This window comes from Bombyx mori, chromosome 4 (genome assembly GCF_030269925.1).
Source record: "Bombyx mori chromosome 4, ASM3026992v2".
NCBI classification, from domain to species: Eukaryota; Metazoa; Arthropoda; class Insecta; order Lepidoptera; family Bombycidae; genus Bombyx; species Bombyx mori.
The window spans coordinates 982,306-996,602 of NC_085110.1; the positions used below are offsets into that span (position 1 = coordinate 982,306).

The 14,297-nt window shown below is 37.5% G+C and overlaps 1 protein-coding gene across 1 annotated transcript; it reads right to left on the bottom strand.

The window, feature by feature from the left end:
* Window positions 1-1,236: 1,236 nt before the first annotated feature.
* LOC101745575 (sodium/potassium-transporting ATPase subunit beta-2) lies at window positions 1,237-11,521 on the bottom strand. The gene is made up of 7 exons (XM_012692986.4): window positions 11,387-11,521; window positions 9,795-9,845; window positions 8,949-9,068; window positions 7,218-7,399; window positions 6,115-6,201; window positions 5,071-5,299; window positions 1,237-4,741 (listed from the first exon to the last, which is right to left on the bottom strand). The coding sequence occupies exons 1-7, from the start codon at window positions 11,448-11,450 to the stop codon at window positions 4,638-4,640; spliced, it is 837 nt and encodes a 278-aa protein (XP_012548440.2). The 5' UTR covers window positions 11,451-11,521; the 3' UTR covers window positions 1,237-4,637.
* Window positions 11,522-14,297: the final 2,776 nt, after the last annotated feature.

The following is a 14,297-nucleotide window of genomic DNA, read 5'->3' on the forward strand; positions in this document are numbered from 1 at the left end:
TGGATTTTACAAATATAAAATGAGTTTCAGCGTCTCATGTACCTACGTTTCGAATCTGATTGAACTATACATTTCATTTGGACACAGAATGCAGTTGCTAACCACTGCGATTCGTTGTGCAACTGCGAATTAATGTATTTTTTACTGGTGGTAGGACCACTTGTGAGTCCGCGCGGATAGGTACCACCGCCCTGCTTATTTCTGCCGTGAAGCAGTAATGCGTTTCGGTTTGAAGGGTGGGGCAGCCGTAGTAACTATACTGAGACTTTAGAACTTGTATCTCAAGGTGGGTGGCGCGTCTACGTTGTAGATGTCAATGGGTTCCAGTAACCACTTAACACCAGGTGGGCTGTGAGCTCGTCCAATCATGTAAGCAATAAAAAAAAAATTATAATTAATTTAATACTTAATAAAATTCCAGTCTCGACTTTTCCAAATGCTTAAATTTTATTGCCTGCATTGTACTTGCATATCTCATCATCATATCTCAAAATTAAATTCAGTCGTTAATGATTTCTGTTTAAACATGATTTCTGTATACAAATTATAATGTAGAATAAGTAAATATTGGTTATTATTTCTTTGGTTATTTCTTGATAAAGGAGCATCCATTGCATTGAAGATCCTAAAGTGGCCAACACATTTCTCAAAAGCTGTGTGGCAGTTAATGAGCAGATCGTTGTGACAAGGATTTCTCCAGGGCCGATTGCAGTCTCATAGCTTGATACTTACATTTTGTATTCACTATATATGACGCGACTGGTACCGTGTAGTTTTTACAAATGAAGACGTTAGCAACGCTGATAATATTTACCAATTGTGAAGTAGTTACAATGTAAAATTTAAACTATTTCGGGATCGTCTTGTGGCAACACCATTGTTATATGGCGGGGTCGTTGCCTGGCGGGAAAAAGAAAAGGAAAAATGGCGGGTCTATAGGTAGGTATAGATACTTTGAACCGACCGACAACTTTGTAAAAGTGTAATTACAAAAATTACAGTAACAGTACGAATTAAGTAAACTATTGCAGTTGGTGTTTCATTTCCTGCTTGGTCCATATATTACACAATGTATTATCAGAACTGACAAAACGTTGGTAAACGTAGGAAATGAAATGTTCGTCTCGGTTAATAGTGCTGTGATAGTGATTTTTAGTTGTATTTAGTAGGTATTTACTACAATCATTGCTTCCCTGCTAATCCATCAATCACGACCGTAATGGAAAAAGATATAAATTAAAAATGAAACAAGATCATTTTTATTTTTATTTTAACATCATAACTGTAATTATATTTTTATAATTTAAACTTAATTCTAATTAGAAAGAGCCTAATTAACAATAAATAATTTATGAAAATGAATACAAAAACCAAGTTTAACAGAGTATCACTTATAATTCCATAGATTTCAGCTCACATTTAGACAACAGCAAAAAAACTATAAAAAATTACATGAAAACCATTAAAAAAACTTAATTTTAAGTTTGGTAAAAAAGAATCTAAACCTTAGAGAGATTGGTATCAAATCTTAAAAAAATAAATGCATTACTAAACCCTTATTATTGTGTGTTTTATCGATACAACTAATGTCTGGAAGGTACATAACCACCACACAATAATAGAACATGAACAACATACGTGTTTTAATTCTACATGATGAATTATCATATTCCTTTTTTCATTATGGCAATTGACTACTATTTTCAATAATTTGGTTACTTACGGCCAGGGTTACAAAACATTATAAGCCAATTTCTACGAAAAAAATTACTACGACTTTTTGACGCACACAATTTCTAAAAAAACGATATGTAACTACGAAATAAAATAAAGTTAATTAGATAAATTGAGTCTTTATTAATCAATTGTGTTGGAATTATATGAAACGAGATGGTATGGGATGAAATAAAGTGTCAGTGAAACGGTGGTTACTTAGCAACACTTCAGTGGACTTGAGACAGACATTTAAAGCATTAGATTTTATCCAACTAATTTCGAGATCCTCCACAGCTTACTACACATACGATGTTTTTATTTACCTACCTAGGCTCACAGAAAACCAATTGCATTACAATAACACAAATAACAGCTATCCTATCCTTCAAACCTTTAATCTTAAATAGGTAGTACGAATAATCACAATTTATTTTTATTTCATTACTTTCATTCTTAGAATAAGAACATATTATTAAGAATTCCGAAAAACTGGTGTGATTAAATATTATCGAAGTTCGTAAGAGATTGTTAATGCCCTACTATATATATTTTTAAAACCTAAATAATCATTAGACCTAACAATTTTGATTAGTGTTACAACAAATTTTTTAGAACGGTTATTTTTTTTATTATAAATAAAGCATCTACCACAGTACTACAACACCCTCAGTTGATTAGTAAAGAATGCCTCAGCCATTAAGTCTGGCACTGTGCCCTTGTCCATAATGTTAATAAATATAATCAAAATATAAAAATAACTATAATACAATCTTTAAAATTATCAAAAGTACTAATTGATTGGCACTCACTACTACTACATGTTACAATTACACAATACATAAACAGATAAGCAGACTCAATTGCACACAACAATCCATTTCAACATAACTATCTATAGTAGTATGCTACAGTATCTAAAGAAGCACTTGTAGCTGTTTAAAAATCATTATTCAATCCAGAATAGTTAATAAATAAAACTTGAACTTGAAACTATAAAAGTTTTGTTTCCTACTGAATTTAATTGGTTAAGTAGGTAGCTAGTTTAGTTGTCTTTCAAAACAAAATTGCATTATACTAAGTATAGAAGATACTATACTAAATATAGAAGATTTTAGGAAAAAGGAATACCGATTTCAACTGAATAAAATGACAATAACACTAATGTTGTCGAATTTACTTAATTAAATAATAATTTGCATTAATAAGGATAACTCAAAACCATCTGGTCGAAGCTTGATCAAATTTAAATGAGACCCCCGGAGAAAAACAAGCTTTCAAATAAAATATAATCTTTAAGTTGGTTCTTTTAAAAAAATATTCTGACACAGCACACAAAATAATTGAATTGATAACCTCTTTTTTTGTGAGGATGGTTAAAAAAGAAAAGTATTGCCACTTTTTTTTTAAATTCGTCCGTTTTTAACATCTTGCACTTAGATGCACCAAGCACATACTTGTAATTACCAGCCAGTTAAGAGGTTTAAATACAATTGTCAATGTTAATACCAATTATCTTAATACGTTCTGCCAGCTAAAATCTATTAATACAAAGCTGCAGTAAAAAATCCATATTGGCATCACACAAACTTATTTAAATAATTATCTAAATATTAATGTAAAAATTGCACAAAGTTTCAACTTCATAATATCATAGGAAGAACACATTAATTCTACATCTAATCACTTTTATGTTTTAGAAAATACATAGCATATTTATTAGACAGGATTAACATAACGCTGATAATGGTATCTATGGGGTTACGTCAAAGGATAAAGACTAAGTAAAGTCTTTAAATCTTACAAACCTATATAAATAATAAATTGTCCAAAGAATTCTAGTCTTACTACTGGAGTACTATTTTACTTGGTGTTAGAGGTAATGGACTTAAAAGGGTTGATACAGAATAAAAAGAAACACCAATATTAAGTCAAATGATATTGCAGCTGATAGAAAAATAATATTTAAAGTCTGTTTTACAAATCATTTTTTTTTCTTTCAAATCATTTCAAATTCAACATGGCACTGATCTGCGCTGAAATGCGAAGACATAAAATGAAAAAAGTATCGTGCATGATAATATTTTGCCGGACTCTTATCAGAAAACACGGGCTTGCAACACTGACCACCTCAGTTTACTATTGCTTCTTTCTCGTCTTCCTTTCATATTAATAATTACACTCTAAGCGTTATTAAGCATTCTTTGGCCATTTAATCATTGATTATAATTTATTTATCCCAGGCCTAAAATTCACAAGGACTGCTGATAGGGGTGTGTTAAAATTAGTTTGCGCATCTGAGATATTCAGATCGGATGTTTTACGATGCTGATAGAAGGTTTTGTGTTGTGTTGACTGGTGGTCAACACAAAACTACTAAACTCGTCTACTAAACTCGCACGGGTAGGTATCACCACTTCAGTTATTTCTTCTGTGGAGCGATAATACGTTCTGGTTTGACTATAAGGGTTGGACTATATGGCCGTTGTACTATAAAACTTAAACTTAGAACTCATGTCTCAAGGTGGGTACCAGGTTTACGTTGTTGATGTCTATGGGCCTCCTAATTACTTAACACTAGGTGAACCGTAAGCTATTCCGGCTGTTCCAGCAGTAAATAAAATTTACATTGTTTTAAGGGGGCCCAGGAAAGCAGCATGTTTTAAGTACTAATTGTAATAAAGATAATTAAGAAAAAATATATTGGTAAATAAAATATCTACTCCTAGTTTATTAGAGGTCAGTCTCTAATAGTCACTACAGAGTGTTACCAGAATAACAAAAGCGGTAGAAATGGTAGAATAAATTGCAATTTAGTTTCCACAATTCTGACTTCAAAATTGATATTCCTTTTAACTATATCAGCATGATTCGTGTAACAACATAAAGTTTTGCGTGGTTAATAATTCGAAATGCAGAAAAGTTCACTGTACTAGCAACTCAAAACGGGCCCTTCCGACGCGGCTAGAAGGGCTGTAGATAATATCACGCGACCAGATACGACATTCCACGTTCACTACCACTCCACCTGTAACAAAATGTGTGCAAAATTAAAAATAGCCTGTTTGCCTAACGTCGGGTTGGCTTATGGTAGAAATACCTGAACTCCCCTACTCTGACCGGGTTCTGACCCTAGATTGGGCGTCTGGTGTAAGAGTGCAGGGGAGTCGTTTAGTGCGGTAGGGCCCTAAAGCATCTTTGGGCCCGCGGTCTGCTCCCAACATCTGCAACTCGCACTAAGCACACTGGCCACGAACTCTTCATACAATTACAGATTTCAACTATTTTGAAATTTCTTAACTTCGCCTAAATCGATGATGCGTGTAACGGCTGTTTTAACTAAACCAACAAACTCACGTCTGGGATTCTCGAAGTAAACGGCGACAAGTGGCCCGGGCACTGGATCAGGTAGGTTCCTGGTGGCATAAGGGATCTTATCGGCGGTGTGGAGGCGGTGCGTCGGGAAGCCTGGAGGCAACAACATGGGCACGATGTGGACAGGCCCGATGTTCTCCTTGTCAGCCGTGAACTCACCTTCGCAGCTCACCCAGATCGTGTCGCCGTATTTATCAGCAGGGAATTGACGCTGTTTGAAAATATTAAAGCCTTTATATGAACTGTATTCAGTGTATTCTTTCAACTACCAGAATCCCATGGTGTAAGTAAAGGTATCTAATCACCAGAAGTAAGAGGCGATCATTTCCTTTTACAAACAATACACTATACTATAATATATTTGGAGATGCATGAGAATTTCGGTGTATTTTACTTAATATCTAGAGCCACTGCATTCATCCACAGTGCGCGTGCAGAGATCTTTTTTGCCATATACCATCCGGCTTTGGAATGAGCTCCCCTCCACAGTGTTTTCCGAGCTATGACATATCCTTCTTCAAACGAGGCTTGTAGAGAGTATTAAACGGTAGGCAGCGGCTTGGCTCTGCCCCTGGCATTGCTGACGTCCATGAACGACGGTAGCCACTCACCATCAGGTGGGCCGTATGCTCGTCTGCCTATACGAGCAATTAATATATAAAACCCCACTGCCCGGGCAGAAGCTCTCTGCCACACAGGGCAGAGGTGAGATGGATGCAGGATGAGATGAAGGGGGAGCTGTTCGCTGCGTGCTCGGCACACTTACATCGACAAAAAATATATGCTTATACATAATACGATGGGCTTCGTTAACTCCGGGAATGACGCCCAGCGGCAGGATCCACCGGCGTCTTGTTGTCCTCTGCTTGCGGTTTTTTTTTTCTATTTAACATACACCACAAATGCTAAGTAATCTCTTGTTGAAGAAGAACCGATAAAATTGCAATCACTAACCACTTTTATGTGAGAGATTCCTATTAACGCGACAAGCGATGTAAACTTAAAAAATAATATATAGTACCTTACCATCATGAACTGTAGGTTTTGTGGCATCTCCTGCGGGATCGGCAGAGGTGAGGTGATGTTGTAAGGATGCGGAACCCAGTAATGAACCTGCGGCACGAATTAGCAGTCGATATTAGCTTTTGTCTACAATGAAGCTTAGGTAACCTAGTTTCTTTTATTTTTCAACTGACTTTTCATTTGATAATGTCGAGGGGTGGAATGCTATTTGGTTTAAGCGACATTTCGCTTAATACGCGACTTTTGTCCTTGTAATTAAAGGTACGTTTTATTTGGTATTAGTATAAAAAAATTGATGTTTTTAATTAAACTTCAATTAAGGTTACCGCTTAGAATAAATAGCTGAAGAAGTTTTTTTGTTATGATATTTTTTCAAATTTTTTAAATTACTTTGCTATCCTGTCAACCTCATGGTATATATGTATTGGTATATATGCATGGTAAATTTGTATTGTTTAATGCTGTGACGTGGTTAATTACATTGTAAAATTTGTAACACGATAAGGAACTAGTTATTTAGTATTAAATTGTACTATGTACGTACTTTATTATGTTTCTTAAAAAAACTAAGTTTTATTTTTTATTGCTTAGATGGGCAGACGAGCTCACAGGCCACCTGGTGTTAAGTAGTTACTGGAGCCCATAGACATCTACGACGTAATTGGGCCACCCACCTTGAGAAATTAGTTCTAAGGTCTCAAGTATAGTTACAACGGCTGCCCCACCCTTCAAACCGAAACGCATTACTGCTTCACCGCAGAAATATGCAAGGTGGTGGTACCTACCCACACGGACTCACAAGAGGTCCTACCACCAGTGATTACCAGTAAGTACATAGTTTCGAATATCAAGAGGCCGCCATCTAAGGCAAAGGTAGTTTTCCGGCGTCACAGTTTTTTAATCATTCTACGATTTTTAATCATCTTACTTTACGTGCACCATTCAAACATCGATAAAATAAAAAATTTCGCTTGAAAACGACATTTTTCTTGAGGATTAAAACGTTTTAAATGCTTCTTTTATAATTGGCGATATGTGATTAAATCATAGACACTATATAGTTAAATATCTCTCTGCTCTCTTTTCTTATTTAAATTAATACTCACGTGAGATAACCGTAAGAACACGCACGGTCTGCCATCGGGGTAGCCATAAAAATGATCAGCTGTGCAAGGAGCCCATACTTTCATGGCCACGCTGCAGGAGTCGGAACGGATGATCATGTCGCGCTGGTTGTGAATGGTGCATGGAGCTCGAGGTGGATTATCGGGAACAGAAGTCTCGTAGACTTGAAGTAAAATATATATATATATTTTACGAGATTTTAGCGAATAAGATGATACTGTGGTTTGTTATTTACTCTCTCCTATTAGGGACTTTTTGGCGGGAACGCGAGGAGTGATGTTGTGTGATTTGTTTTATTTTGTCTATTTAGTGTTTCTTCGGGTTTAAATGTGTAATAACTGTTTAGTATCTGTGAAAGTGCACAAATGTGGGAAAATGAAACAAAACCGCTGAACGTAACTTCTCGGGATCCTCCAAAAAGTCCACTGAAAAGGTCTTAGTAAATGACCACCATTTTACTGAGATTATCTTTCATCCCATATCATTTCATTTCATTTTATTTCCTTTTCATTTCATTCAATTTTTTATGTTTCCTGTTTCATATTAATGAACTTCATTTCATTTCATAATATCATTATTCATATAAAAAAAGTTTTCACTAAAATTAAAATAAGACTTGACAAAGGTCTTAGTTACCAGGTCATAAAATCCCTTAAAAAATTTCCTATTAGCGGGAAAATTGCACTCGATAATAAATAGGCCAAACTACTAAGTATTTTATAAACACTTACAATGTTTTGGTACATAGTGTACAGTATTGTAATATTAACAGGAAACGGATATAAAGAAGCTAGGCAGTAGGTCATACTAATTATATTAAATTACGAAGATATCATTTTTTATGTTAAACATTATTAAATCGGCGCGCGAATTGCCGCGCATCTTGTCGGCTGACGTCTAGTGACATCTGCATAGATAATACAATCTGCGTATTCGGAAATTCCGTTGCGCCCGATGACGCCCGAGTGCGACTTATATGTCAGTGTTGCACGCTACAATACGATTAAAAAATACTAGCAGCTTTGTAGTGTGCCTATATACAGAGCAACTTGAATTCTAACACCAACATTCGTTTTTTTTTTTATTGCTTACATGGATGGACGAGCTCACAGCCCACCTGGTGTTAAGTGATTACTGGAGCCCATAGACATCTACAACGTAGACGCGCCACCCACCTTGAGATACAAGTTCTAAAGTCTCAGTATAGTTACAACGGCTGCCCCACCCGTCAAACCGAAACACATTACTGCTTCACGGCAGAAACAGGCAGTACCTATCCGCGCGGACTCACAAGTGGTCCTGCCACCAGTAATTACGCAAATTATAATTTTGCGGGTTTGATTTTTATTACACGATGTTATTCCTTCACCGTAGAAGTCAATCGTGAACATTTGTTGAGTAAGTATTTCATTAGAAAAATTGGTACCCGCCTGAGATTCGAACACCGGTGCATCGCTTCAACACTAATGCACCGGACGTCTTATCCTTTAGGCCACGACGACTTCAGAAGACTTTAGGGTTAGGCATATCTGTGATCTTACAATGCATCCTACCATCTGCAAAATTATATCCAGTAGCAACGTAACAGTAGCCTGGGATGGGGGGATAAACCTATTATCCTGATCTGAATCAAAACATTGTGTTATATATTTTGCCTCACATACCATGTGTGTTCGATAGAGCGGACACCATTTTATTTATTTTAAACTCACCTTTAAGGAATTCACTGATGCGTCGGTACCAAGGATGCCAGCTGCCGGCGTCACTCGGCGTGAAATGGATCATCGGTTGATAATAGTTGAACTCCTCAGATCGAGGCCACACCTCCAGCTCTGTCAAATCATACTATTACAATGCACAGAAACCAATAGCACCTAACACTGTGGAGCAAAGAGACGCACTGACAAATAAATCCAGACCTTAAAATTTAATATCACACACCCAACAGCTGCCAGGGAAAAGGTATTCCTGTATTATGGGTGTTTTTTTTCCATTCAAGGATTATTGGTGGCCCTGAGGCTTTTCCAGTTTCACCAGGATAGGAGGGCGACCAAATGTTCAGCCAGGAGGAGTGGGATTGGATAGCAGCTGCCCGAGCGCCTCTAAAGGAGACCTAACAACTCAAGAGCAAATGCTTCGCGAATGAATCTGCTACCGGATCGCAATCACGACCCGCTGAGAAGATCCAGCGAGAAACTCAGCGAGCTGATGCATGGATTAGGTTGCACGACGAATCTCTTGCCGAGTTTGACGAGTATGGTGACCTGAGTCCCTAAGTCAGCTCCTAGTGTTAGAGCTGAAGGCGTCTAATTCAAGGGTTATTGGATCTGATGGATCCGTAAGGACGTGTCTAGGGCGTCGACGGTGACTGGCTCCCGTGTGAACAGGATTCAGGGAGTTATAGGTGTCTGTGCATACACAAAGTACAACATCGCGCTTCTCAGGATTAGACCAACGAGGTGTTCCTTTCTTTAAGTACCACTTTTATCCTTTAGGCTAAAAACATAATTAAAGTAGTCGTATAGGTTGAAAGGGTTTACCAGATTCCACGTACTCACCAACATAGCGTTGCGGTAGCAGCAGACCCAACAGCAGTCCAAGGATTGTAGCTAAGAACAAGAAATACATTTGCTATAGTTTTGCTGAACTCATTGCTGGGCTGGTTTTAGGTAGGTAAAGTCACAACATCAACGCTTATCTCAAGATAAGGTCAAAATCTTGATCACTTTTAGCGGCTGCCTCACTACAAACTGGGAGGCATGACAGCTTTAGCGCAGAAATACACTGAGCAGCCACAGTGCGGAAACTAATATTATTGTTCCAAATAATAATATCCTTAGATACAAATGAAAAAAAATCTTATTTAGCTATTATCCAACAAAACCATAGGTACTTAATATTTAAAAAACAAACCTACAAAGGTTAGCATTTTAATAGTGGGCAGAGAAATCAAACTCATTGACATTTGTCTGTGGGCTTAATAATCTTTTTCATTCTTCTTAAAGTCGTTTATCTTCAAACCTCCTATTTTCCAATGTGATGTGTTTCAACAAAGATCAACGTTCGATTAGTCATTGTCCGTGTCGGGTAGCCTTGTGAAGCCAGACAACTAAGAAAGCTCTTTTCATTATTAAATTACCTAAGCTTCGCAAGCGCTAGCATTTCCTTTGGTTTTCAAAAGTCGTAAACATGATTTACGTTCAACCTCGTGTTTTTTATGACTTCTGCAAATCAGTGAGACTTACACCATATTTACATACATTTTGAATGTTTAATGGAGTAATTTACAAAAGCTAAATATTGATAAGTTTGCTTGGCTTTTAGTATTAAAATCAGAACACACTGTATTATGCTATTTGTCAAAGTAAATTATTATTTTTCTTTTGGAATACCATCACTAATGGATAGCTCAGTCATTGTTATTATTATTATTAATATTCGTAATAAATTTTTTTATTGCGTAGATGGTTGAACGAGCTTACAGCCCACCTGGTGTTAAGTGTTTACCTTAGACATCTACGACGTAAATGCGCCACCGACCTTGAGATATAAGTTCTAAGATCTCAGTATAGTTACGACGGCTGCCCTACCCTTCAAACCGAAACACATTACTGTTTCACGGCAAAAATAGGCAGGGACCTACCCGTGCGGACTCACAAGTCGTCCTACCACCAGTTAAAAGAGTGCCGCCGACTAGGGCCGGCAATCTAATGTATAAGCACCCCACCGTATTTTTTTTTATTGCTTAGATGCGTGGACGAGCTCACAGCCCACCAGGTGTTAAGTGGTTACTAGAGCACATAGACTTCTACAACGTAAATGCGCCACCCACCTTGAGATATAAGTTCTAACGTCTCAAGTATAGTTACAATGACTACGAAATGCAAAACATCAATGGGTATTTCATAAATCGCAGCAGATGAACGCATCCAACGATAAATGTAATAATAATCATTACTTGCATTTGCCAATAACAAAATGTCTATAATACTCATGCTTCTACAAATCAGTTGCTGAAACACTCAGGTGACTTCACCTCATCCAGTTTATTCCACCCTATGGCTGATTCCCAAGAAAAATCTATTCTAGGGCCACTTAATATAATGATATAATAGGTGAGAGCATTTTAATTGACAAATTTTCAACTCACCAATGACGATCACGGTGACAGCTACGGCGATAATTATTTTCACGGTGCGTTTTTCCATACCCATTATAAGAGATTGAACTTGACTTGTTAGTACCCCAAAGCTAGCACGTCCGTGTGGTTGAGAGATAGAACGCAGAATGTGAGGCATTGTGAGGTCTTGGGATGGGGTGCCTCGCTTGCTCGGGCATAATGGGATCAGTTGTTTGATGTACATTGCCGGCTCTATTAAAAACTGTGAAAAAAGGATTAATTGTGTATGTATTTCGTATTGAGTTATGTAAAAGTAAGTTTTCAGGTCTACTAAAACTAATCGAAACAGTCTGTGACTAAAGATTGAATTTGCATATTTCCAAAATTTTTTAAGCTTTGTATACTATACCGGTTCGCCGTCAACGAAAGATAAAGCAATTTTTTTTTACGAATTTGTGTATCAATAACTTAAAATATTCGAAACATCGGAAATAATATATTGACCGCTAGTTGACCCGGCAGACTTCGTAGTGCCTCAATCGATAAATAAAAGACCTAGACTTTTGTCTAAAAGAAACTTAAAATAAACAAAAGGAATCCGTCCGACGGGGACACATCAAAAAGAAAATTGTTATTTTTATTTAATTCTGAACATTTTCATATTTATTTACCTTTTAAGCCTTCTCTGGACTTCCACAAATAATTCAAGACCAAAATTAGCCAAATTGGTTCAGCCGTTCTCGAGTTTTAGCGAGACTAACGAACAGCAATTCATTTTTATATATATAGATAGAAGATAGATAATGATCGCGAGCTCAATTCGTAAAAATACTTTTAATTATATCTACGAGCTACGTAAAGAGAAGAAAGTACTATACTACAAGGAATAAAAACAACATCATTGAAGAGTACACTGTTATAGTCTGAATTGTGTTGCCTTCGTGACCTGCATACAACACTTCCAAATTTAGCACAAGCCTCGAATATGCTACTGTACTTACTGTAGTAATTATTGATGGTAGGCGTCTTGTGAGTCCGCACGGGTAGGTACCCGCACCCTGCCTATTTCTGCCGTGAAGCAGTAATATGTTTCGATTTGAAGGTTGGGTTGGCCCTTGTAACTATACTGAGACCTTAGAACTCATATCTCAATGTGGGTGGCGACATTTACGTTGTAGTCTATGGGCTCCGGTAACCACTTAACATCAGGTGGGTCGTGCGGTCGTCCAAACATCTAAGCAATAAAAATTAAAAAAACCTAAGAAACGATGACGTCTGTAGACAACAGCTTCCCATAGACAGCAGCCTCATCGATTTCCGGTTGCCGGCTGCGCATTCAAGGAGTTTTTACAGTAATATTTTACAAAGCCAGCAATGTACGTTTCAGTAAATGTCCTGCTTTCCTCCCTGGCAGACGGCGACGCTCTGACGGCGCCACAACGGCGGACGACCCTCGCTCCACCATGGCATTAGAGGAATCACTACAGGATTACATACTTCCGTATTGATGGAAGTTCACGTATATTATTTTGTGTACAGAACTATTCATAGTAAATGTCACCTTCATTTACTATCGCCGCACACCCCCGGGTCTAACTACAGAAACGGTACCCTTAATTATTTAGAATGTTAAATGAGTATTATTAAAAAAAAAAGGGTGTGTGGTGTCATGGGACACCGGATAGAAACGAAGTTCCTTATTATAAATATATTAATTTTAAGTTCTATTCGAGGTATAAAGAAAATAAAACTGGAGGTTTCGCAACAACCCACGGTCATTCGATAACATGCGAACTTATTGTGGTACACTTCATTCACGGTTGTTTGCTTAAGAGTTAGTGTATTGCGCAAACGAACGCTCTGAGATCGTGGTCAATGAATGATAAAAAAATATGTTATTTTTTGTACGTTATTACAAAGTTAACTCGTACACTGTGTGCATTGCTAATTTGTACTTTATTACAATGTTAAGTCGTACACTGTGTGCATTACTAATTTGTACGTTATTAAAAAGTTGTCTTACACTGGTGCATTACTATTAAAAATCTTACGTTACGGACGTTTTTTCCCGGTTAGGGTACCCCTCCGCATCGTCCCATAAGGAACTTCGTTCCAAAAATCGATCACCTAACAGATGGCAGACTCTTACTTTTGTTAGATACCAAAAAGAGAACAGGTAAAGTATTTTTTTTTATGTCATTGGACATTGCATAGTCACACTACTTATTTATATGTAGTAGATATCAATCAAAAAATGCGGCTCATTGCGACCTTCTGATATGCATGCCACGGCATATACTTATGAGTATAATGGTCTTATATTCCTCGTCAGCTTTCTTTTATCCTCTTTAGGTGGTGATACACACACGCAAAAGTAGACATAGCTTTCCTCGTAGAGCCCAGAACTAAGTAAATGTTTTCAGACAGTGATAGCCAATGATCCAATATGGCTCGGAATTTATTATGAAATGAGCGGTTTTATCTCCTAGCTAACTGCTGGCCTAAGGGAATATTCCAGCTTCACGCAGACGGGTAGGTAAGCTCACGGACTCAACCTGAGAGTCCGTGAGCTTTTTTATTACTTAGATGCGTGGACGAGCTCACAGCCCACCTGGTTTTAAATGGATACTGGAGCCCATAGACATCTGCAAAGTAAATACGCCACCTACCTTGAGATATAAGTTCTAAGGTGCCCAGTATAGTTACAACGGCTGCCCCACCCTTCAAACCGAAACGCATTACTGTTTCACGGCAGAAATAGGCAGAGTGGTGGTACCTACCCGCGCGGACTCACAAGAGGTCCTACCACCAGTAAAAACTTCGCTTGTACCGAACCCTTCGCCGTAAAATAAACGGCAGACTTCGCGCAGTGACTTCTATCGACTCTACTAGCTCCTTGACATCAGACGGACAGTTCCTCGAGCACATTCACCCACATTGT